This window comes from Caretta caretta, chromosome 23 (assembly GCF_965140235.1).
Source record: "Caretta caretta isolate rCarCar2 chromosome 23, rCarCar1.hap1, whole genome shotgun sequence".
Classification (NCBI taxonomy): Eukaryota; Metazoa; Chordata; order Testudines; family Cheloniidae; genus Caretta; species Caretta caretta.
This window is the reverse complement of record NC_134228.1, coordinates 15,065,645-15,088,622: the sequence shown is the minus strand read 5'-3', so window position 1 is coordinate 15,088,622 and position 22,978 is coordinate 15,065,645. Positions and strand designations below refer to the sequence as shown.

General features: G+C 59.9%; 3 protein-coding genes across 8 annotated transcripts; 2 read left to right on the top strand and 1 right to left on the bottom strand.

The window, feature by feature from the left end:
• Positions 1 to 4,887: 4,887 nt before the first annotated feature.
• Positions 4,888 to 10,004, top strand: ITIH6 (inter-alpha-trypsin inhibitor heavy chain family member 6). Its single transcript, XM_075122321.1, has 8 exons — positions 4,888 to 5,080; positions 5,767 to 7,254; positions 7,490 to 7,516; positions 8,061 to 8,090; positions 8,312 to 8,362; positions 8,450 to 8,563; positions 8,808 to 9,188; positions 9,283 to 10,004. The coding sequence occupies exons 1-8, from the start codon at positions 4,888 to 4,890 to the stop codon at positions 9,510 to 9,512; spliced, it is 2,514 nt and encodes an 837-aa protein (XP_074978422.1). The 3' UTR covers positions 9,513 to 10,004.
• A 1,102-nt stretch (positions 10,005 to 11,106) lies between these two features.
• Positions 11,107 to 15,863, top strand: LOC125628175 (uncharacterized). 4 transcript variants are annotated; one of them, XM_075122623.1, is made up of 9 exons: positions 11,107 to 11,462; positions 11,891 to 11,950; positions 12,790 to 12,947; positions 13,190 to 13,388; positions 13,630 to 13,726; positions 14,052 to 14,223; positions 14,472 to 14,579; positions 15,204 to 15,331; positions 15,537 to 15,863. In XM_075122623.1, exons 1-9 carry the CDS (start codon positions 11,212 to 11,214, stop codon positions 15,699 to 15,701), a joined length of 1,338 nt encoding a protein of 445 aa, XP_074978724.1. In that variant the 5' UTR covers positions 11,107 to 11,211; the 3' UTR covers positions 15,702 to 15,863. The 4 variants fall into 4 exon arrangements, with proteins under 4 accessions (XP_074978724.1, XP_074978725.1, XP_048688988.2 ...); XM_048833031.2 differs by having other exon boundaries at positions 11,108 to 11,462; positions 11,777 to 11,950; positions 14,157 to 14,223; XM_048833030.2 differs by having other exon boundaries at positions 11,108 to 11,462; positions 11,777 to 11,950.
• On the bottom strand, positions 15,784 to 22,977 carry GNL3L (G protein nucleolar 3 like). Of its 3 annotated transcripts, XM_048833029.2 has the most exons (16): positions 22,850 to 22,977; positions 22,152 to 22,206; positions 22,025 to 22,059; positions 21,755 to 21,856; positions 21,488 to 21,604; positions 21,159 to 21,242; positions 20,848 to 20,983; positions 20,344 to 20,447; positions 20,000 to 20,144; positions 19,771 to 19,858; positions 19,500 to 19,677; positions 17,706 to 17,848; positions 17,440 to 17,576; positions 17,068 to 17,198; positions 16,533 to 16,704; positions 15,784 to 16,038 (listed from the first exon to the last, which is right to left on the bottom strand). In XM_048833029.2, the coding sequence occupies exons 2-16, from the start codon at positions 22,162 to 22,164 to the stop codon at positions 15,971 to 15,973; spliced, it is 1,653 nt and encodes a 550-aa protein (XP_048688986.2). In that variant the 5' UTR covers positions 22,165 to 22,206; positions 22,850 to 22,977; the 3' UTR covers positions 15,784 to 15,970. The 3 variants fall into 3 exon arrangements, 2 of the variants coding, with proteins under 2 accessions (XP_048688986.2, XP_048688984.2); XM_048833027.2 differs by lacking the exon at positions 22,850 to 22,977 and having other exon boundaries at positions 22,152 to 22,464; XR_012665872.1 differs by lacking the exons at positions 15,784 to 16,038; positions 17,440 to 17,576; positions 22,850 to 22,977 and having other exon boundaries at positions 22,152 to 22,471.
• Between the last annotated feature and the right edge of the window lies 1 nt (position 22,978).

Here is a 22,978-nt window from a genome sequence, read left to right as displayed (position 1 = left end):
CAATCTAAGATCTTCAGTATAACACAGTGGAGGATAAACATAATACAGAGCTCATATTTCTATGTATGACATCGATTTCTATACGGTCTAACAAGATCCAGTGGATGGACGTTGAAACGGGACAAATTCAGACTGGAAATAAGGTGTAAATAGGAGGGGAATCACCCACTGGAACAAGTGACCAAGGATTGTGCTGGATTCTCCGTCACTGGCAGAGGTTCTTCTGACAGCTCCGCTCTAGGAAGGATTTGGGGGCAAATCTAGATCTAGGGCAAACTAGATCAAAGGCATGAAAAACCCAGGAATCTGACTCTTCACATTCAGATGAGTGTAAGAGGTGGGTGAAATGTTTGGGTTTAATAGTTCTTGAAAGATGCGACCAAATTCGGCCAATTGTTTCAGCTGGGAAAAAAATGCAAAATAGTCGACTAAGTGTTTTGACAGGTTTCAGAGTAACAGCCGTGTTAGTCTGTATTCGCAAAAAGAAAAGGAGGACTTGTGGCACCTTAGAGACTAACCAATTTATTTGAGCATAAGCTTTCGTGAGCTACAGCTCACTTCACTAAATTGGTTAGTCTCTAAGGTGCCACAAGTACTCCTTTTCTTTTTAAGTGTTTTGAGGTTTTGTTTTGAAATTTAGCTGGGTTTGTTCATTCTGAAATATTAAAACAAAATGTTTCGTTCAACCCAGAACCCTTTTTTCCTGAATTTTTTTTTGGTTCAGCCTCTGAAGTGAAAAATCAGGGATTTGCTGAGTTCTAATAATAATAGAAAAGGCTAAAGGAAATGAAGGGATAAAGTCAAAATGAAACATTGTTGAAACGCTTGTTTCATCATTGTTGAAGCAATATACTATGTTAAATCCGCTAATCCATATAAACTAAGAGAAAATACGTATCGGGGTGGAATCCTATTGCAAGCAAACATCGCGAATGTATAGAGTGCCTGCCTGGTGAAACGAAAACAAGACTCCTTTTCCCCAGTGAGATTTTTTGGTGAAATGAGGAAGTTCAAGAGGCCGTGGAGGAAAAGAAAAGGTGTTTAAAACTGTGACAAGCGATGCTCCAACCGCAGGATTTTTCAGTAGTGGAAAAAAGGCAAAAGGATATTGAAGAAAGAGGTGGCAGCTGCTAACGCTAAGGCTGTGGAAGGCTTATATACCCATCTTGAAACAGGAGGATGAGAGAAAAATACACAGACTGGCAAAGCCCCCCAGTAAGAGAACTAAAGACACTGGTGAGATCAAAGTCATTAAAGATGAAACCAGAAATATGTTAATCAATGAGAAACAGATTATAGAAGGGTGGAGAAATTATTTTGAAAGTCTTATGAATGAAGAGAACCCAAGAGAACCATAGAATCACAGAAATGTTGGGCTGGAAGGGACCTTAAGAAGTCACCAAGTCCAGCCCCCTGCACTGAGGCAGGACCAAGTAAACCTAGACCATCCCCGGCAAGGGTTTGTCCAGCCTGTCCTTAAAAACCTCCAGTGTCGGGGTCCACAGCCTCCCTCGGACGCCTGTTCCAGAACTTACCTACCCTTAGAGTTGGAAACATTTTCCTACTATTTAATATAAATCTCCCTGTCTGCAGATTAAGCCCATTGCTTCTTGTCCTACCTTCAGTGGACATGAAGAACAATTGATCGGTGTCCTCTTTATAATAGACCGGAACCGATTTGAAGACTTATCAGGTCCCCCCTCAGTCGTCTTTTCTCCAGTTTTTGTAATCGCTCCTCAGAGGTCAGGTTTTCTAAACCTTGTAAGTCACCCCAGGGGCTGGCGGCACCAGTCCTGGAAGAAGAAGTTGCACAAGCTTTGAGCACCAGGAAAAATAGCAGCAGATCAGCAGAAGTATGGAAGTGCTGGGGCACATACGACTGCTTTTATTGGCACAGCCGTTTAATGGCATCAGGACTGAGAAGATGCCTGCTGCCTGGAGGACGTCCACATTCCTACCAATATTTAAGAGAAAAGGAGACATACAAGACTGTGGTGAACTCATAGACCTCATATGAAGATCTGGGAGAAAGTTATTGATAAGTGACTACAAAGAGAGTGGTAAAGGGCAGTGATAATCAATTTGGATTCACGCCAGGTGAGTCAACGATGGACGCTGGCTTTTCATAGATTCATAGATATTTAGGCCAGAAGGGACCATTATGATCATCTAGTCTGACCTCCTGCACAATGCAGGCCACAGAATTTCACCCACCACTCCTAAAAAAGACCTCAAAAGTCTTAGGCTTTGCACTAAGACTGGGGGGAAAAGGGAGAGAAAGAAGAGACATACCCTGCACATGGTACTCATCGCTCTTGAGAACACTTATGACCACGTTCCGAGGGGAGTCATCTAGTGGTGCAGGAGAAGGAAACCAATTCCTGAAGACTACATCTGATTCCTCCAGAACGCTGCCATGGTGCTGCAGAAACTGAACCATGTCGAGCTAGAGGGGGAGTACGTCGGGGCTTGGCACGATGCACTTTTTGGTGCTCGATGCGTCCAGAGGATGGCACCCTGCTGCGTCCCTTTCGCAGATGATGGAGGGCTCGTGTGGCAAAGAGGAACCGGAAGACTGTTCAGAGATGGATGTGCATGCTTGAACGAAATGGGTTGAAAATCAGCCAAAATAAAACAGAACATGGGGTCTGTAGAGTCAGTGATACCTTGTAGGAAAACAAGACTGTGCTCGTGTGTGTCAGAGCAACAAGGTGGGTGAGTCTTATCTTTTATTGGAACAACTTCTTTGAAAGCTCGTCTCTCTCCCCAACCAAAGTTGGTCCAATAAAAGATAGGGCCTCGCCCATCGTGTGTCTCTGATATCCTGGGACCGACGTGGTGGCTACAACACTGTGTCGATGTATGTGTATATGTGAGATATAACATACCCAGGACATAAGTGAATATAACGTGCTAGAATTGTAGATCTGCATCCGCTCATATACATAAAATGTGACTATCCCATTATAATGGATCTAATTATAGGGGTATTTGATATGCACAGATTAGGTGTCACTCTATAAATAAAATGTATATAGCCTCTCCTGTTTTCATAGAATCATAGAATATCAGGGTTGGAAGGGACCTCAGGAGGTCATCTAGTCCAACCCCCTGCTCAAAAGCAGGACCAATCCCCAATTAAATCATCCCAGCCAGGGCTTTGTCAAGCCTGACCTTAAAAAATTCTAAGGAAGGGGATTCCACCACCTCCCTAGGTAACGCATTCCAGTGTTTCACCACCCTCCTAGTGAAAAAGTTTTTCCTAATATCCAACCTAAACCTCCCCCAGTGCAACTTGAGACCATTACTCCTTGTCCTGTCCTCTTCTACCACCGAGAATAGTCTAGAACCATCCTCCCTGGAACCACCTTTCAGGTAGTTGAAAGCAGCTATCAAATCCCCCCTCATTCTTCTCTTCTGCAGACTAAACAATCCCAGTTCCCTCAGCCTCTCCTCATAAGTCATGTGTTCCAGTCCCCTAATCATTTTTGTTGCCCTTCGCTGGACTCTTTCCAATTTATCCACATCCTTCTTGTAGTGCGGGGCCCAAAACTGGACACAGTACTCCAGATGAGGCCTCACCAATGTTGAATAGAGGGGGACGATCACGTCCCTCGATCTGCTCGCTATGCCCCTACTTATACATCCCAAAATGCCATTGGCCTTCTTGGCAACAAGGGCACACTGCTGACTCATATCCAGCTTCTCGTCCACTGTCACCCCTAGGTCCTTCTCTGCAGAACTGCTGCCGAGCCATTCGGTCCCTAGTCTGTAGCTGTGCATTGGATTCTTCCGTCCTAAGTGCAGGACTCTGCACTTGTCCTTGTTGAAGCTCATCAGATTTTTTTGGCCCAATCCTCCAATTTGTCTAGGTCCCTCTGTATCCTATCCCTCCCCTCCAGCGTATCTACCTCTCCTCCCAGTTTAGTGTCATCCGCAAACTTACTGAGGGTGCAATCCACACCATCCTCCAGATCATTTATGAAGATATTGAACAAAACCAGCCCCAGGACCGACCCCTGGGGCACTCCACTTGACACCGGCTGCCAACTAGACATGGAGCCATTGATCACTACCCGTTGAGCCCGACAGTCTAGCCAACTTTCTACCCACCTTATAGTGCATTCATCCAGCCCATACTTCTTTAACTTGCTGACAAGAATACTGTGGGAGACCGTGTCAAAAGCTTTGCTAAAGTCAAGAAACAATACATCCACTGCTTTCCCTTCATCCACAGAACCAGTAATCTCATCATAGAAGGCAATTAGATTAGTCAGGCATGACCTTCCCTTGGTGAATCCATGCTGACTGTTCCTGATCACTTTCCTCTCATGTAAGTGCTTCAGGATTGATTCCTTGAGGACCTGCTCCATGATTTTTCCGGGGACTGAGGTGAGGCTGACCGGCCTGTAGTTCCCAGGATCCTCCTTCTTCCCTTTTTTAAAGATGGGCACTACATTAGCCTTTTTCCAGTCGTCCGGGACTTCCCCCGTTCGCCACGAGTTTTCAAAGATAATGGCCAATGGCTCTGCAATCACCACCGCCAATTCCTTCAGCACTCTCGATGCAACTCGTCCGGCCTCAGTTTCTGTAATGGAAACTGAGGGAGTCTATGGTACAGAGCGAATTCTCTCTCTCTCGGTAGAATTCTGGGTGTGAGGGTGTCCCCCATACACATTAGTATGTGTTTGTGTATCGCATAGCACACGTAACGCAGACCAGTGTAACGCCACCCCACGATGAAACGAAACGACGGAGCCAGACCGATTGGTGCCCCCTTTCCCCGTTGAAACCCTCACTGAAATCCACCCCTTCCACCCTGTCCCTCCAATCCCGCCCTGCCCCCCACCTCCCCACCCCCTAGATGTCCCCCAAGCAGGGTCAGCCATGCTGCGTTTCTGCCTCCAGACCAAGAAGGCCATGCACATCATCCTGAGCGACCTCCACCCGGACGACTGCTTCAACATCATCACCTTCTCCGACACCGTCCACGTGTGGAAGGCCGGGCGCTCCATCCCGGCCACGGCCCACAATGTCCGCACCGCCAAGGACTACGTCCACAGAATGGAAGCTGATGGATGTGAGTCACTGCGGGGGGGCTCCTGCAGCTGGGGCTCCTGCCCCGCTCCCCACAGTGCCCCCTAGGAGTTCCCCCCCCACAGCCAGGGCTCCTGCCCCACTCCCCACAGGATGCAGAAATTGTACTGTATTAGAAATTATCATAACACAGCGGAGCACAAATCAGTAGAAGGAGTGGGGTTGGGTGGGCTAGAGGGGTGTCGGGGTGGGGGAGGGCTGGGAGCCAGGACTCCTGGCTTCTCTCCCTGGATCTGGGAGAGGAATGGGGTCTAGTGCGGGGTTCTCAAACTTAATTGTACCACCACTCTCTTCTGACAACAAAAATTACTGCACGACCCTAGGAGGGGGGACCAAACCCTGAGTCTATCCAAGCCCCCCCACTCTGGGCATGGGGGCCAAAGCCCGAGCTCCCCCACCCTGATGCCCTGATGACCCCATTCAAAGGGGGGGGCGTGACCCACTTTGGGATCCCAACTCACAGTTTGAAAACCACTGGTCTAGTGCTTAGAGCAGGGGGGCTGGGAGCCAGGACCCCAGGTTCTCTCCCCAGCTCTGGGAGGGGAGAGGGGTCTAGTGGTTAGAGCAGGGGGGCTGGGAGCCAGGACGCCTGGGTTCTCTCCCCGACTTGGGGAGTGGGGTTCAATGCAAGGCTGCAAATCCAGATCCTTCTGCCTTTTTCCTCCTCAGGGACCGACATCAACAAAGCCCTGTTGGAGGCCGCCTCGGTGCTGATCCAGAGCTCGCCGGAGCCATCCCCCCGGCAGATCCCATTGCTCATCTTCCTGACGGACGGGGAGCCCACGGCGGGCGTGACCTCAGGCACTCGCATCCTGGCCAATGCCCGGCAGGCGCTGGGCGGCTCCGTCTCCCTGTTTGGCCTGGCCTTTGGGGACGATGCTGACTATGGGCTGCTGCGGCGCCTGGCGCTGGAGAACCGGGGCATCGCCCGGCGCATCTATGAGGACGCCGATGCCGCCCTGCAGCTCGCCGGCTTCTACGACGAGATCGCTAGCCCACTGCTGTCCGACGTGGCCCTCTCCTACCGCGACGGCGCAGACCTCACCCGCACGCTCTTCCCCCACTACTTCCGGGGCGCTGAGCTGGTGGTGGCCGGACGGCTGGCCCCGGGAGCCACTGAGCTGCACGTCCAGGCTGCAGGCCATGGGCACGTCGGGCCGCTGAGCCTGGAGAACGATATCTCGGCCAACGCCACGGAGGCCGCCCCGTTCGGCTGCTCTCCAGACCTGGGGCAGATCGGGCAATTCGTCCAGCGCCTCTGGGCCTACTTCACCATCCAGGAGCAGCTCCGGGCCCGGTTCCACTCCAACGACACTGCTGCGCGCCGGCTGCTCACTGAAAAGGCCACCAACCTCTCGCTGAAGTATAACTTTGTCACGCCCGTCACCTCACTGGTGGTGGTCAAGCCAGAAGAGGAGGAGGAGAGTGCCACGGCTCGGGCCACGCCAGGGGCTCCTGTTACACCCCTGGCCACCATGGCGGCCCACCGTGCCAGCAAAGCTTCCAGAGTCATGCCCGCTCTGGGGGCCACATCCACCTCGCTGCCTGGGAGTGGCACCAAAGCTGCCGCAGGCCTCCCCAACCTAGCCAGAGCCTTGCCCGTCCCAGGAGCACCTGCCACGTCCCAGGGCGCCTCCAAACTAGCCCGAGCCACACCGGCACCTGGCACGGCCACGCCAGCTCCTCCCACAGCCCACGGTGTCACCAAGGCAGCCAGAGCCACACCCGGAAAAACACCCAAAGCTGGGAACCCCAGGGCCACAGCTCATCTGCCGCCGAGCCCAGGATCAGCCACGGCACCCCCTTCCGGCCAGCAGGAGATGCCCCCGCAACCGGCCACCAAGCGCCAGCCACATCTCAGAACAGAGAGGGCCCCCTTCTCATGGGGCACAGCAGCTCCCACGGTCCGGACTATCACAGACGCCTGGACTGGCAACAGCACGGCTGCCCCCCACCACAGGGTGGAGTCCGAGGGCTCCCGGGGCACGCCGGCCGCTGTGGGATCCATCCCACCTGCCGCCGACCTCAGCCAGTGGCTGCTGCTGTTGCCGCCAGCAGAGTCAGAACTGCTGTCGGCAAAGGACACGGCCGAGGAATCCGTGGAGTCCCGCCAACCGCCGGCCGTGTACAGCTTTGTGGTGGCCAAAGGAGAGAAGGGTGGGGATCCCATCCCCCCCAGCCCATGCTCCCCAAGCCGCCCACCTCTCCCGTGGCCGGGATCCCTCCCCGACTCCCCCCTGGCCTGTGCTCCTCATGCTGCCCCCTCCTTACCCACCGGGATCTCAGCCTGATCCCCCCCGGCCTGTGCTCCCCCGCCGCCTGCCTCCCCGACTGCTGGGATCCCCCCTCCCAGAATTGCATGGATGTTCATTCTGTCTCTCTCTCCCTACAGGTGTCCTGGATTATGAAGACTACTCAGGTAACCCCACAACCTGGCCCACGCGCTCTCTCCTGGGTGGGGTAGCCAGGCAGGTTGTGGGGAGGGGTCTACCAGCACGCTGGCCCTTAAGGGAAATCCCACTCGGCCAGCTCTTTAAGACCAGGAGTTCTGGAAGTTGTAGTTCCTGGGGGCTGTGAGCAAGGCCTGCTGAGAACTGGGCAGGTCCTTTTCCCTGCCACACACAGCTGCACTGAAGCCCGAAGGGGCAAGGCAGGGATTAAGGGGTGGGGCACTGAGATGACACCCCAACCCTCCAGGACATCACTTAGCAATTGGTTCAGGCTCTCTGCAGACTCAGGCAGGCACTGGTCCCATTTTCCACCTTTGCTCCCCAACCATGAGAGCTAGAAACTGAATATTTTTTAAAACTGACCGCTGACGTTCTGCAGCCACTATGAGTGGGCTGGAGCCAGGGTCGGGGGCATGGTGCCAGCATCCAGCCTCTCATGCTAAGTGAGTCAGCTTTGCCATTGACTGCCAGATGGCCTCACACCCCCACCCTGACTCTGCCTTTCCCTTCCAGACCTGTCAGAGAAACAGGACGGTGACACAGGTATGTTTCAGGTCTGGGCCTGGGTGAGGGCAGGGGGAGACTTGGCAGTTTCCTGTTGGCTCTCAGCCGCTGCCCGTCATGGTCGCTCTGGGCTCTGCCAGGCCTGGCCAGTGGGTGCCCATGGTGCTTTGGAGAGAGAAGAGGATGCCCAAGGATCGGGGTGGGGGGGAAAGCTCCATCACCCAACTGGCTGTAACCCTCTCTTCTTCCCCCGTCCTTAGATGGCATGGCAGACCTGGCTGGTGCCAGATTCTTCACTTTCTCCTCCTCAGGTAAGGCTGCCCAGACACCCAGGTGATGTTTGGGGGAGGAGGCAGCCTGGTTCCCCCCCTTACTCCACCCCTTGTTCTGCCTTGCAGTGGATGGAGACCCTCATTTCATGGCACGACTGCCCGGCTCCGCTGAGACGCTGTGCTTTACGCTGGATGGGCACCCAGGAGACGTGCTCCAGCTGGTGACAGACCCCCCCAGCGGTGAGACCCCCACCCCGCAGCTCAGCGCCCCGGGGAGGGGAGTGGGGCTGGTGGTTAGAGCAGGGGGGCTGGGAGCCAGGATGCCTGGGTTCTCTCCCCGGCTCTGAGGTCGAGTGGGGGGGATCCAGGAGGAGGTCCCGGGGCAGCCGTGGTGCCATGGGGACGGTGGGCCGAGTGATGGGGAGGAGACGGGGATCCCTGACAGCTCAGTGACCGCAGCGTGGCCTGCGCTCTCTCCCCGCAGGCCTGTCAGTCCACGGCCACCTGGTTGGCGCCCCGCCACGGCCGGGCACGGCGGATCGGCCACGCACCTACTTCGACGCCATCACCGTACTGGTGGGGCCTCCCCCGCTCCACTACATGATCACCGTGACGCTCCAGGGCGTGGCGCTGCAGGGGGAGGGGGCCCTGGATCTGCCCTTCGGCCGCCCGGCTTGGGTCAGCCGCCCCGGGCTGGGGGTGCAGGTGGGGCCGGGCGCCAACGCGACGCTGCGGCTGGGCGCCGGGCTGGAGTTCGTGGTCCAGCGCCATCGGTACAGCCACCCCAGCCGCCTGCAGAGAGACCACCTGGGCTTCTACGTGCTGGACGGCAGCGGGCTCTCGGCCCAGGCCCACGGGCTGCTGGGTAAGGGGCTCCGGGCCCCCCCTTCCCTGCCCCACTTGTCCGGCCGCCAGGGGGCTCCCCCCATTCACCCTGTGTTCCCTCTCGCCCCCTGCAGGTCAGTTCCAGAACGCGGCCATCCGACTGCAGCCGGGCGCCGGGGAACAGCCGGCCCGGCTACAGAGGGGCGGGGCCACGGTGCCGGCCACGCGGGTCACCAAGCTGCTGAAGGACTCGCCCCTGCCGGCCCACCAGGCCCCCTGCTGGCTGGTGAAGGGCGGCGACGTGCAGGCCCTGCTGGGCGGGGCCTACGGCGCCTTCGTGGTCCCCCATCCACTGGAGGCGTGAGGCCAGGGGGCGTGGCCTGGGCAGGGTGGGGGCCGCCCCGTGTCCTGCTGCTGAGACTGACCCTGCAGCCGGGCAGGACACAGCCGCCTGGGCCCTGGTCATGGCCACGGCTTGTGGATTTAAGGTGGAATCCTCCCTCTCCCCCCTCCAATCGTGGATTTAAGGTGGAATTGCCCCTCCCCACCTCCAATCGTGGATTTAAGGTGGAATCCTCCTTCTCCCTGTTTCCTGCAGTTTGTGGAGTTCACAGGGAATTCTCCTTCCCCACCATGTGGATTAAAGGTGGAATCCTCCCTACCTGCCATGGACTGTGGATTGAAGGTGGAAGCTCCCCCTGCCCAAAACACTTGCTGAATCAAGGTGGATCCCACCTCCCCATTAATGAACATGAGTCCTTAAATTAAGCTGGATTTCCTTCCCCAGTGCCATGTGGTGATTTAAGGTGGAATGGATACGGGTTTTTGATGTAACGTGGATTTTTCTCCCATGTAATTGTGCGTGATTCATCTGTTCAGCATGGTTCCCCCCATGATATGGGGTGTAGGTAATTTAATTTGTAAGGTCAATTCTAACTACAGTTCTATGAGAATCTTGGCTTGAAGGGGGAATTTTCCGAGCTGGGCAGCCCCTTGGCTGAAGGTGGGAGTCCTAGCTGGCAAACACAGCTCAGGAGGTTCAGGGGAAAGATCACCATCTGGTGCACACACAGCTGGCAGATTTCACATGGCATTTCCCCAGGTGGCCAGCTCACAGATGTAAGGTGGACCCTCCCCTGAGGGCCAGCATGCAATTTAAGGTGGAATTCCCAAGAAGGCTAAAACACAGCTTTAAGGTAGATGGAAGGTCCCTGAGAGAACAGAACAGAACCCCGGCTCCCAGCCCCCCTCCCTGAGTGGGGGAGAGAACCCAGGAGTCCTGGCTCCCACCCCCTTAACGACAAGACCCCACTCGTCCCAGAGCAGCAGTGGCCCGAAGGTGCAGCTGGCTCATGCAAACTAATGAGGAGAGACTGGACAGTTTGGGGGGAGGGGCTGGCATCTCCCCTGGACCCCCTCCATGCCCTGAACTCGCTGGCTCCTGCTTAGCTTCATGCCCTCCAGCAGTAAACAAGCCAACGTCCATCCGGGCCACTAGATGGCGCTGAAGCTCCACGGCCCAAGCAGCGAGCGCTTGGCGGCAATAGGCCTTGTGACCCAACCCCGCCTCCTGCAAAGGGAGGGGCCAGCCCCTGAGCGCTACGGGGGCCGGCGGGGGAAAGGGAAAAGCTGAGACAGAATGTACCATCTGCGCCAGGAAAAGGGGGGTGGATTCCATAGAGGTCTCAGGGGCCCTGCCCCATGAGAGGGTGTAACCCCAAGTGGCCAGCCCCCCATGAGAAGGGGTGCAACCCCAGTGACCCTATCCCCATGAGGGGTATAGCCCCGCCCTCCAATGTGAAGAGGGTGTGGCCTCAGTGACCCCCCATATGAAGGGGTGTAACCCCATTAGCCCTGCCCCCATAAGTGGTTTAACCCCTCAGGCCCTGCCCCCAATGGGAGGAGCATGACTCCAGTGGCCCCGCCCCCATGAGAAGGGGTGTGACCCCCAGTGGCCCCGCCCCCATAAAGTGTTTAATCCCCAGTGGCCCCACCCACCACTGACCCTTTCTCCTGACTCTCCCCAGTGGCCTGTCTGCCCCTGCAGCCCTAGCCCCAGCCCCATGGGGCTGCCCCCAGCTCTCCTCCTCATGCTCTGCCTCTACCCTGCCCCCCAGGGCCTGGCTCCCCCAGACCCAGGGCTGCTGGCCCAGGGCCGTGCCCGGCTGCGGGAGGCCCAGACGCTGGCCCAGCACCCGCAGCTGGGGGCCTGCTGGGCGGGGGCCCTGGGCAGGCTGGACGGGGGCTGCCAGCAGCTGGGAGAGGAGCAGCAAAGCCGCATCGCCCTGGCCTTCGCCCACTGCCACCTGCAGAGGTGATGCCCGGACACCTGGGTCCTGACCCCAGCTAGAGGGGCAGCTGGGGCACCTGGGTTCTGTCTCTATGGGGGCGGGGGCTCTGGGAGCCGGACACCTGGGTTCTATCGCTGACTATAGAAGGGAAGTGGGGTTAGTAGGCTGGGAGGAGGGGGCTGAGAGCCAGGACACCTGGGTTCTCTCTCTGGCTCTGGGAGGGAAGTGGGGGCTGGTGGGTGAGAGCAGGGGCCTAGGAACCCGGACACCTGATTTCTATCCCCGGGGATGGTGGCCTAGGGGTTCCTGGCTAAGACCCCCGCTGTCCCTTGGCCAGGTCGGGCCGGCCCTTCCCTCGCTGCGAGGCCGGCAGCTCCGTCCGGGCCTGCACCCAGCACATGGACCCTGTGGCCTTCGGGGTCTACACTGAATTCTTCACCCATGCCCACAGCATCTGCTACCTCCTTCGCAGCGAGGCCTGGCAGCAGCAAGCTGAGAGTACCGTGCACAGGTGAGCGGGGGGCGGGTCCCCTCCAGGGGGCGCTCATTCCCATCTGGCCCCTGGGTGGGAACTGGCTGGCTCGGGGGGTGGGAATGGGACACAGGGCCTTTCCCTTCTAGCGGGTGCTGGCTTCCATCCTGCGCTGAGTTTGCTGAGTCTCTGGCAGGGCAGATGCCCCCCTAGTCCCACCTAGTCAGCCCCCCGATGCTGGCAGAGAGGCCGGGGTCTGAGCAGAACATGAGGATGTGTCCCCCATTCCCAAAACAAAGGAGAACATTAGGTGGGAGGGGGCTGTTGGGGAGCAGATTGGGAGAGGGGCTATGTGGGGGGAGGGGGCTGCATGGGGTGTGGATACAGAGCCTTTCCCTACATCTTTTCCACCAGAGTTGGATGGGAAGGGACTGTGCGGGGGAGCATCTATGGGGCAGGGGCTTTGTGTGTAGCAGGGCCTGGCCTGCACATTTGGGGAGCTGGAGGTGGGCCAGTCGCCAGCCCAGGCCTGCGGACTGTGGAGTTCATCAGTGTCTAGGTCTACATGAGGCCCTGGCTCCAGGAGTCGAGGGATTGCGCCAGAATCTCAGATCTCGGGCAGAAAACACCAGGTACGTTTCTAGCTCTCGCGGTCGGGTAGAAAAGCTGCCAAGAGCCTGAGCCCATTGCTCACAGGTGTGACCCGAGCGTGCCGGAAGCTGCCTGAGTCTGCAGAGGGCCTGAGCCCGTTGCTCACAGAGTGGGGCTAATGGGCAGTGCTGTCTGTGTGGATAAGTAGCACACTGCCTGGGTTGGGGGCATGGGGCAGGATCAAGGCCCCGCTTTGGTGCTGACGCCCCTTCCCCCTCCGCCCCCAGGCTGGTAGCCAGTTCGGAGGGCGTAGCTGAGCGGCTGGAAGAGACCAACCAGCTGGCAGAGCAGTCAGCGCGGGCACAAGAGGCCACCCTGCGATCCCAGGAGGAGATCCTCCGCCATGGGGAGCTGCTGAGACAGACACTGCAGGACTCCTCCAGGGGTAACCCCAGCCCCTGGAAGCCAAGATGCCTGGGGTCTCTCCCCAGCTCTGGGAGGGGAGTGGGGTCTAGTGATTAGAGCGGGGGGGGGGGGGGGCTGGGAGCCAGGACTCCTGGGTTCTCTCCCCAGCTCTGGGAGAGAAGGGTCTAGTGGGTTAGAGCAGGGGGGGCTGGGAGCCAGGACTCCTGGGTTCTCTGCTGGCTTTGGGAAGCACGGCTGCTGACAGTCCCTGGCTCCCCGCAGGTGTCCGGGAGGCTTTTCGGGACATGCAAGAGGTGGCCGGACGGCAACGCCTGGCCTTCGCCGAGATCGTGAACCGCCTCAGCTTCCTGCACCGCTTCCTGGTGGGGGAGTCCCAAGCCCTGGGCTCCTTCCTCTACCACCTGCTGACCGGCAGCGCCGCCCTGCTGCTCACCTCCAGCCAGCGCACTGCTGGGGCCAGGTAGGGGCAGGGAATGGGGCAGGGCCCTGTCCCCTCTGGGGGGCACCAGCTCCCACCTGGCCCCAGGGCAGGGACTGGCTGGCCAGGGGGGTGAGGAATGGGGCTGGGGCCTGTCCCCTCTAGGGGGCGCCGGCTCCCACCTGGCCCCAGGGCAGGGACTGGCTGGCCAGGGGGTTGGCGAATGGGGCTGGGGCCTGTCCCCTCTTTCCCTTCCCGTGATCCCCTTTTTCTTCTGCCTGAGGTTGATCCTGCTGGGCCTGGTTGGGGGCAACGTCTACCTGGAGCGTGTGGTCAGTGGACTCGTCTTGGAGAACACTGAGGCCGGCTCCGATCCAACGGTACCGGCCAGGCACCCCCGCCCCAGACACCCCCAGCGGGGGTGACCCCTCCTTCAGACCCTCCCCTCCCCCGGGCTCAGCAGTCACTGGGTCTCCAGGACACCTGGGTCCTCTTCCCTGATCTGGGAGGAGAGTGGGGTCAGGTGGGGTGGAGCAGGCGGGGCTGGGAGCCAGGACACCTGGGTTCTCTCCCCAGATCTGGGAGGGGAGTAGGCTCTGGCAGATTAGAGCGGGGGAGCCCGGGCAGTGGGGCGGGGAGCCCGGACGCCAGGGTTCTCTGGGCGGAGAGCGGGGGTCCTCGCTCTGACAGGTCCCCCTCTGCCAGGAGGCCCTTGCCAGCTGGGTGGGGCTATGCCGCAGGCTGTGTGTGGGCGCCGGGCTGGCTGTCCTGGCCTATTGCGTCCTCACTTACCGCGACGTGGCCCAGCAGAGCCGGGAGGTGCTGCGGGGGCTGCAGGAGACCCGGGCCCAGATGCAGCACATCCTGCAGGAGACAGGTATGGGGGCGGGGCTAGAGGGGAGGGAGGGGCTAGAGGAGGAGGGGAATGGGGGACAGTCCCTGTGTGAAAGCAGTGGGCGGAGCTAGTGGAGGGCGGAGCATGACAATATGGGCAGGGCTAAGGCTTGGTGGGAGGGGTTAAGTGGGCAAGAAGGTGGAGCTGGGGGAAGAGGGCGGGGGCATATCTGGATGGGCAGGGGCATGTGGGTGAGGCATGGGCTAACCACGCCCCCCTCCCTCATGCAGAACGCCTGCTGGCCCAGCGGGGCCCAGATCCCAGCCAGGACAATGCCGAGTTCGCCGACTCGGGCTTCCCAGAGCCCCTCTCCCGGCCGGAACGAGGAGCCCCCTGGGGTGAGCGACCCACTGTGCTGCGGGCGCTACATGGGCGGGGCTGGGAGCCAGGACTCCTGGGTCCTCTCTCCACTCTGGGAGGGGAGTGGGGTCTGGTGGTTGGAGCAGGGGGGGCTGGGAGCCAGGACTCCTGGGTCCTCTCTCCACTCTGGGAGGGGAGTGGGGTCTGGTGGTTGGAGCAGGGGGGGGCTGGAAGCCAGGACTCCTGGATCCTCTCTCCACTCTGGGAGGGGAGTGGGGTCTGGTGGTTGGAGCAGGGGGGGCTGGGAGCCAGGACTCCTGGGTCCTCTCTCCACTCTGGGAGGGGAGTGGGGTCTGGTGGTTGGAGGAGGGGGGGCTGGGAGCCAGGACTCCTGGGTCCTCTCTCCACTCTGGGAGGGGAGTGGGGTCTGGTGGTTGGAGGAGGGGGGGCTGGGAGCCAGGACTCCTGGGTCCTCTCTCCACTCTGGGGGGGAGTGGGGTCTGGTGGTTGGAGCAGGGGGGGCTGGGAGCCAGGACTCCTGGGTCCTCTCCCTGGCTCTGGGAGGGGAGTGGCAGGTGGGCCTGCATAGCGCTTGGCACCCCGGGGTCCCCAGGCGGGAGCGAGGAGCCCCCCTAACCCAAACCTCCCTGTCCTGTGGCCAGTGGAGGAGCTCAGCACCAGCAGCCCCAAGATCCGGAGCCGCTCCCCGGCCCGCCAGCGCACCCGGCCGCAGAGACGCACCAGCCGACGGGACTCGGAGAGACGCAATGTTCCTGTGCCAGTGGACGGGGTGAGTGCGAGTCAGCAGGGTGCAACTTACACCCCCATTCACCCCCCACCAACCAGGATCCAGGCCCCAGCGTCACAGACACCCCCCTGAGTCCTGGCTCCCCTGCTCTAACCAGTAGACCCCACTCCCCTCCCAGAGCTGGGGAGAGACCCCAGGAGTCCTGGCCCCCTGCTTTGACCAGCCTGAAATGTCTCTCTTCCCCCAGCTGTGCTGCTATGATCTCCGGCACCGGCCGGCCCTGAGAGACCCCCCCCAAACGCCAGCCACAGTGAAGGGGCCCCTCTGCAGCACCCGAAGGGGAAGACCTCAGTTGCCGGCGGCAGGTGCCATCCTGCTGAGCCCAACCTGGGATCAGACTCCTACTGCGTGAATGTCACCCCAAGCCAGGAGCCAGGACTCCTGGGTTCTCTCCCCAGCCTGGGCAGGTCTGAGTGAGACACGCAGGACAGGGGGAGGCTGCGTGATGTTTTAATGGAGACGGGCCGTGCCGCGCCGCGGCTTTTAGCCGGTAATAAAAGGAGCCTGACAATTCGGTAGCAGCAGCTCTGGTCTTGTCTGCGTGGCCGCCACCGGCCAGGAGCGGCGATCGATCCCGAGGGAGCTGGAGGGCCGGGCTCACGGGGGCCGCCAGCACCGCACCTAGTCGCCTGCTGCCCCGAAGTTCATGGCGGCCGTCAGCGTGGCGGAGAGTTTGCTGGCGATTTTCTCTGCCGGGGGGAAACGAGCTGCAGTGAGAATCCCTCCCGCTCGGTGAGACGCGCGCGCCCCGGCCAGCAGAGAGCACTGGGCGCTGCCCTGCCATGAAACCTACTTCCAGCCTGCCTGGGTGGGAGGGGAAACTGAGGCACAAAGAGACATGATAGAGCTGGGGATGGAACCCAGGAGTCCTGATTGACTCCTAGCCCTAGCTAAGGGACAACATGGCCTAGAGCACAGGACTCCTGGGTTCTCTCCCTGGCTCTGGGAGGGGAGGGGGACTGGTGGTTAGAGCAGTTGGGAGGAAGCCAGGATCCCTGGGTTCTCTTCCTGGCTCTGCCTTGGACCGTGGCCAAGTCCCCTCTCCCGTGCCTCAGTTTCTCCTCTCTACCATTAATTTCTAGACTAAGCCCTTTGGTCAGGGACCATCTCTTATTGCTCAGTCTGGATGGCATCCTTCCCCAGATGCCCCCACGATGAATCCCCTAAGCACCCCTCCGCCAACCTGCTCTTTTCTGCTGCTTCTTCCGCCTTCTGCTAGCTGCCCGCAGCCCCTGCCCTTGATGCAGGGGGTCTAGGGCTGAGATCTCCTCCAGGCTGGGGGCTCTGGGAACAGGTCTCTCCACGGCAGTGGCTGCTTTGTTCTTAGCCTTCAGTTCCACTGTCACGGGGCCGAGCTGCAGGGACAAAGCGGAGAGTAAGGCATGAGAGGGCGGCCTGCCAACGGGACAGGCCCAGAATTGGGCAGCTGCCTCATACTCTAATATCTCAGCTTTCAGATAAAAAGAAAATGAAGTTTCTAGCTCAAACGGCTGGGGAGAGAAAGGATCACTACCTGCCTGAGTCTGCAGAGAGCCTGAGCTCATTCCTTGGATGGGGTGGAGCCTATTATGCAAATCAGCTAAGAGAAAGAGTCTCCTGTTGGCACCAAGAGGGGGTGGGTCTTTGAAGCTTCAGCCTCGCTGGAGAATACTTTTGGGATGCCTGTGTGGGCGGAGCCTGTTGTGGGGCTAAGCCATGCTTCTCCCCTCCCTCCATACCTCCAGATCTCTGTCTTCGTCCATGGCTGTTTCTTCCTCTCCCAACGTCTCCTCTTCCTCCATCTCTGACCCTGCCCCGCTAGTGAGACCGGCGGGGGCGAGGCCGATGCCCGCAGGAATCGACGGGAGGTCTGGGCAGGGAACGGACACAGAGAGGGCACCGTAAGCTGATGCTCTGCTTCCCACCCACCCCCAGGGGGAGAAAGTGGTACTGCCCCCCAAAGGCCACATTGCACAGCTGGGAGCCAGGACTCCTGGGTTCTCTCCTGGCTTGAGGGGGGTGGCGGCTGGGAGCCAGGACGCCTGGGTTCTGTCCTGGCTCTGGGAGGGGAGCGGGGCATAGCAGGTTACCAGCCCATGTTCACTACTCACTGGCCAAAGCCTCCTGGTTGCCTTGCTCCAGCGCCTCAAAGTCGAAGGCCTTGCCCATCTCCGTGACTATCTCAGCACTGATGTGGGTGGGCAGCGTGTGGGTCTCTGGGGGGTGCGTGAAATAGCTGATCTTCCCGCTGGGAGGGGAAAGAACAGGGGCTCTGAAAGGGTGCCATTCCCCACAACTCCCGCCAGCCAGTCCCCTGCCCTGGTGCCAGATTAGGGCTGGCACCCACCCCCCCACCCCCCGTTCCGCCTCTTCCCACCTCATCCAGTCACTCAGCACAGCTTTGGCTGCCTTCTCGTGATCAGGCACGCCTCCTTTCCTCAGTTTCCCCTTTCTCCGGGCAAGGTGCGCTAGGAACTCCATGACGTCCTGGTAAGCCGGCACACCGTAGTGCTGCATGATCTGGGGTGGGGAGCAGCCAGACAAGCCCATCAAACTGCTCCCGGTTCCCCTCAACCTTCCCTCTCCTCCCTCTTCGCTTCCCCGTCCAACCGCGGTCGCATCTCCTCTCCGCCTTCCCACGGGCCACCCCCACGCTGGGGCCCCGACCCAGCCACTGCTGGATCCTTCTGCATTCACAGACTTGACGGCTGTCGCTCAATTGGAGACGAGTCAGAAAAGAGCCACGAGAAAAACCCAAGGGTTAGAAAACCGGCCTGGGAGTGAGAAACTCGAGGAGCTCGGTCTATTTCGCTTAACAGAGAGACAGTTAAGGGGTGACTTGACCCGAGTCTGTCGGTACCCATGTGGGGCACAAAGAGCTAATAATGAGCTATTCAATCTGGTCTAACACGATCCACAGGCTGGAAGCTGAAACTGGACAAATTCAGAGCAGAAACGAGGCGTTAATTCTTAACGGTGAGAGTAAGGAACAACTTTCCAAGCAGCGGGGCGGGTTCTCCGTTGCTGGCAGTTTCTCTATCAAGCCGAGAGGTTCTCCAAGAAGCTCTGCTCTACGAATTAGTTTGGGGAAGTTTTCTGGCCTGTGTTATATGGAGGGGTCAGATTGGAGGATCACAGTGATGTCTATTAACCTGATATGGTCTTCTTCTAATGAGCCCTTCCTCCGGAGTTTCTGTTCATCGTTTCATTTCGCTGGCTAGCAAGTCAGAGGGTTGTATCATGCATACTATGATTTATAAAAGGGAAACCTCAGTAACTGAGTTTGACAAACTGAGTGAAATCCACATGAGTGCGTGAAACATTCTGATCTTGTCTAATCGACGTTCTTGGTCGGAAAATGGCAGCAGGCTGTCTGGCTGAAAGTTGTCCATCAGAAATCTCTTCCTGGGATAGGTACTTCCGTCCACTGGGAAGAAAGTGTTAGTTTCCTTCCTGGGACAAGGAAAAGAGGGGCTGGGGTTCGAGTCTGAGGAGTCTGGGTTGGAACCAGACATGTTAAGAACTGGCTGGAATCTACACATAAGAACGGAGAAGCTGGAGTTGACAATGGAGGAGCCAACGACCAAGGAAAGAGCCTGCATTGACAATGGAAGACCCAATGACCAATGGACGATCTTGCGTTGACCAACGGAAGACCCTGCGGCCAATGGAAGAGCCAACAACCTGGCCATTAACACTCAACTGTTTGGGAAGCTGACCACATGAGGAGCGCGTTATCGAGGAAGGAGGTGAGAACAGACCCCCAGCGCCAACGGGGAGACAGAATTGCAGGGACCTCTACTCTCCCCCATACGGCCTCTCCCATCACCCCAAGGACTCTCCACCTGCTCCAGGTGAATACTCAATTTCCCTTGGTCTTCAAAGACCAGCGCTACTTCTCCACATTGCTCCCGAAAGAGCTGGAGGGGGCACAGGGACTGTGGGGAGAAGACGGGGCGCTGGGAGCCCCATTGTCTGCTGTGGCAGGAAAGCGGGAGTCCTGGAGGCTCGAGAATGCTGAATGGGTCCTTTGGGTCCTGGGCGGGTGAGTTCAGGGCAGGTGCTTCTTGGGGCCTGTCTCTTGGTGGACGGCGCTGGCCCCACGGTTTGTGGCATCGCCCCATTGAGCGCTCCCCCAACCGTCCCCCTAGCAACCACCCTCCTCCCCTACCTGGCCCTGGGAGCACCGTCTCAAGATGGCGTGGACGGGCGTCACCGGGTCGGCCACCTGCTCCACCTTGAGGCAGCTGCGCAGCACCAGGCCGGCGTCCGTGGCCGCGGTCGCCATGACGAGGCCGGGACAGTCCAGGAGCTTGACGTGCCGGTCGAGCTGGACCTCCTGGAGGCACCTGGGCGGGGGAGAAAGGGGGCATCAGCGGTGGAGCGGGGCTGTCCCGCGGGGGCCCGGACCCCCACCCCCGCCGTGGGGCAGGAGGGCTTACTTGGTCACGCCGGGCGTGGCGCCCACGCTGCAGGCCCGGCTCCGCTTCAGGCTGTTAATCAGGCTGCTTTTGCCGACATTGGGGAAGCCTGAACCAAGAGCAACAGGGACACGAGTCAGAGAGAGAACCCAGGCAGCCGGGACCCCCGGCTCTAACCACCAGCCCCCACTCCCCTCCCAGAGAACCCAGGAGTCCTGGCCCCCCACAGCGAAGGGCCTGAGTCTCTCACCTACGACCCCCACGCTGATGGCCGTCTTGAGGTCCTGGCTACGGCTGTAGTTGGCCAGCACCTTCAGCAGGCAGTCGGCCCCCACGCACGCCCCACTGGCCAGCAGCTCGCAGGAGGCCTTGGCCACGGGCACCTTGCTCTGTTGCTGGGGAGCAGAGAGCAGCAGACAGGTCAGGACAGGGCTCACACAGCTACATCCCCTCTGGCCCTACTCCTCTCCCGGAGCCAGGGAGAGAACCCAGGAGTCCTGGCTCCCAGCCCCTCCCCCCCGGCACTAACAACTAGCCCCCACTCCCCTCCCAGAAGCCAAGAGTCCGGAAAAGTCCCAGGCCCCAACCCCTCACCAGGTGCCGGCTCTGCTGCTGGGTGGAGGCTTTGAAGGCCACTGTGGGGAGTTCGTTCCTCAGGTACTTCAGCCACCCGGCCACCACCTCCTTGGACACCAGGTCTGGGGAGCGCAAAGCACAAAGGGTTAACCCAGCGTTGCCTGCTTCCCCCCACCCAGCTATTACGGCTCCTCCTCCCTTAGGAGCCCCAGCTCGCACCCCCAGGGAGGGAAACTGAGGCACCACAGGACTTGCCCCAGAGACAGCAGAGAACCCAGGATCCCTGGCTCCCACCCCCCCATACTCTAACCACCAGCCCCCACTCCCATCCCAGAGCTGGGGAGAAAACCCAGGAGTCCTGGCTCCTACCACTAGGCCCCATTCCCCTCCCACAGCTAAAGATAGAACCCAGGAATACTGGGGCCCAGCCCCCTGCCCCATGTTCTAACCACTAGCCCCCACTTCCCTCCCAGAGCCAGGGAGAGAACCCAGGAGTCCAGGTTCCCCCCGCCACACACCCACCGATTTTATTTAACACCAGCACCAGTTTCTTGTTGCCCCCGGCCTGCAGCACGGCCTCCTCCACCTGGGGGCAGCGACAGCCCTGGGGGTCTCGGGCATCCAGCACCTCGAGGACCACGTCAGCTGCCTGGATCACCTGTGGGGAGCAGGAGAGGGGGTGAGTAGGGTGTCCCCTCTGTGGCCTGGCCTGGCCCGGCCCCACTGAGCGCTGGTGAAAGGGGAGAATCATAGTCTCCCCTCTGCAGTCCGGCCCCACTGAGCGCCAGGGAGGGGGGATATGGAGGCTTCCCCTCCATGTGGCTCACACTGACCTTCCTGAACTCCCGGTAGTAGGCCCTGCGGGACCCCTCCTTCTCCAGTCGCGGGTGCCCCTGCAGCTGCTGCAGCCCGGTCTCCTGCCGAGAGAGGAGACGAAACAGTGTGGGGGGGGAGAGAGAACCCAGGAGTCCTGGTTCCTAGCCCCACTGCTCTGAGCCACTACACCCCACTCCCCTCCCAGAGCTGGGGAGAGAACCCAGGAGTCCTGGCTCCTAGCCCCTCCTGCTCTAACCACTGGACCCTGCTCCCCTCTCCCAAATGGGAGAGAACCCAGGAGGCCGGTCTGGGGGCCGAGGGGCTGTGAGGTTCGGGGCCATGTTACCTTCTGCTCGAAATCCCGCTGCTTGCGGAGGGCGTCCTGCTGCAGGGACTCCAGGCTGCGGCGCTGGCTGGTCTCCTTGAGCCGGGCCTCCTCCTGCCGCGCCCTCAGCTCCGCCACCTGGAGACACAACCAGGCTTCAGACCCCCAGAGCCGGGGAGAGAACCCAGGCGTCCGGGCTCCCAGCCTCCCGGCTCTAACCCAATAGACCCCACTCCCCTCCCAGAGCTGGGGAGAGAAGCCAGGAGTCCAGGCTCCCCCCATCCCTACCCTTTTCTGCTTTAATTTGGCTTCCTTCTTCGCATACTCCTTGAAACCCAACAGGTGAGGCACTCCTGGGTCCTTTTTCCCATGAGCCTTTGCTTCCTTCCTCTGTGTAAAAGAGAGATCCTGTTAATAACCTCACAGCAGGCAGCAACTTGCCCCCCCCCCCCATTGAGAACCCAGGAGTCCTGGCTTCCAGCCCCCCCTGGCTCTAACCCACCAGACCCCACTCCCCTCCCAGAGCTGGAGAGGGAACCCAGGCATCCTGGGGCTCACCTTGCATGGGTGTTTCCTTGCAGCTGTTGCGTGTTCTGTGGAGAAGGGGACAGAGTTAAGGGGATGTTATATTTTGGGGGGCTGGGGCTGGAGGCCGGTCCAGGGGGCGCCGGCACTAGGGACTTACTGGGCCGGGTCATGGCTCCGAAGCAGGTCGCAGGGTCGTCTCCACTGAGCAGCACCTGGGAAGAAATTACGGTTATACAGGGACCTGGAGAGCAGCTCTGGGGGTGGGGAGGGGGTCTAGTCGTTAGAGCCGGGGGGGCTGGGAGCCAGGATGCCTGGGTTCTCTCGCCAGCTCTGTGACCTCCGGATCCACCACACAGCATCGGGGTGTGTGTGTGGGGTGGGGAGGAGATCTGATGAAATCCCAGACACGGACAGGGTGGGGATCCCAGCCTCTCCCCAGAGACCCAGCCTCCCCTCTCGCCCTCTGCAGCCCCCTCCCCAGAGAGCCTCCCGCCGCCCCATAGCTCTAAGACCCCTCTGCACCCCCTCCCCCCAGATCCAGCCCCTCCCCCTCTGCACCCCCTCCCCCCAGATCCAGCCCCCCCACTGCACCCCAGATCCAACCCCTCCCCCTCTGCACCCCCTCCCCCCAGATCCAGCCCCTCCCCCTCTACACCCCAGATCCAGCCCCTCCCCCTCTGCACCCGCTCCCCCCAGATCTAGCCCCCCCACTGCACCCCAGATCCAACCCCTCCCCCTCTGCACCCCCTCCCCCCAGATCCAGCCCCTCCCCCCCTGCACCCCAAATCCAGCCCCTCCCCCCCTGCACCCCCTCCTCCCAGATCCAGCCCCTCCCCTGCACCCCCGCCTCCCTACCTGGCTGTCGCAGTTTCACTTCCAGGGCACCAGCTGGAACCCACGTGGCGCGCTCCCGACACAGGGGCACTTCCTGTTCCCCCTCGAGTGCGCGCGCGGTGGGCGGGGCCTCGTGCACAGGCGCGTCCC

Coding starts and splice junctions, on each gene's coding strand:
- ITIH6 (XM_075122321.1), top strand. CDS start 4,888: ATGCTGCGTTTCTGCCTCCAGACCAAGAAGGCCATGCACATCATCCTG. Junction 8,564..8,807: donor GGTGACAGACCCCCCCAGCG/GTGAGACCCCCA, acceptor CTCTCCCCGCAG/GCCTGTCAGTCCACGGCCAC. Junction 9,189..9,282: donor CCAGGCCCACGGGCTGCTGG/GTAAGGGGCTCC, acceptor CGCCCCCTGCAG/GTCAGTTCCAGAACGCGGCC.
- GNL3L (XM_048833027.2), bottom strand. CDS start 22,353: ATGCTGTGTGGTGGATCCGGAGGTCACAGAGCTGGCGAGAGAACCCAG. Junction 20,448..20,847: donor GCTGGTGTTAAATAAAATCG/GTGGGTGTGTGG, acceptor TGCGCTCCCCAG/ACCTGGTGTCCAAGGAGGTG. Junction 16,705..17,067: donor ACGAAGACAGAGATCTGGAG/GTATGGAGGGAG, acceptor TTGTCCCTGCAG/CTCGGCCCCGTGACAGTGGA.
- LOC125628175 (XM_048833030.2), top strand. CDS start 11,212: ATGGGGCTGCCCCCAGCTCTCCTCCTCATGCTCTGCCTCTACCCTGCC. Junction 14,580..15,203: donor GGAACGAGGAGCCCCCTGGG/GTGAGCGACCCA, acceptor TCCTGTGGCCAG/TGGAGGAGCTCAGCACCAGC. Junction 15,332..15,536: donor TTCCTGTGCCAGTGGACGGG/GTGAGTGCGAGT, acceptor CTCTTCCCCCAG/CTGTGCTGCTATGATCTCCG.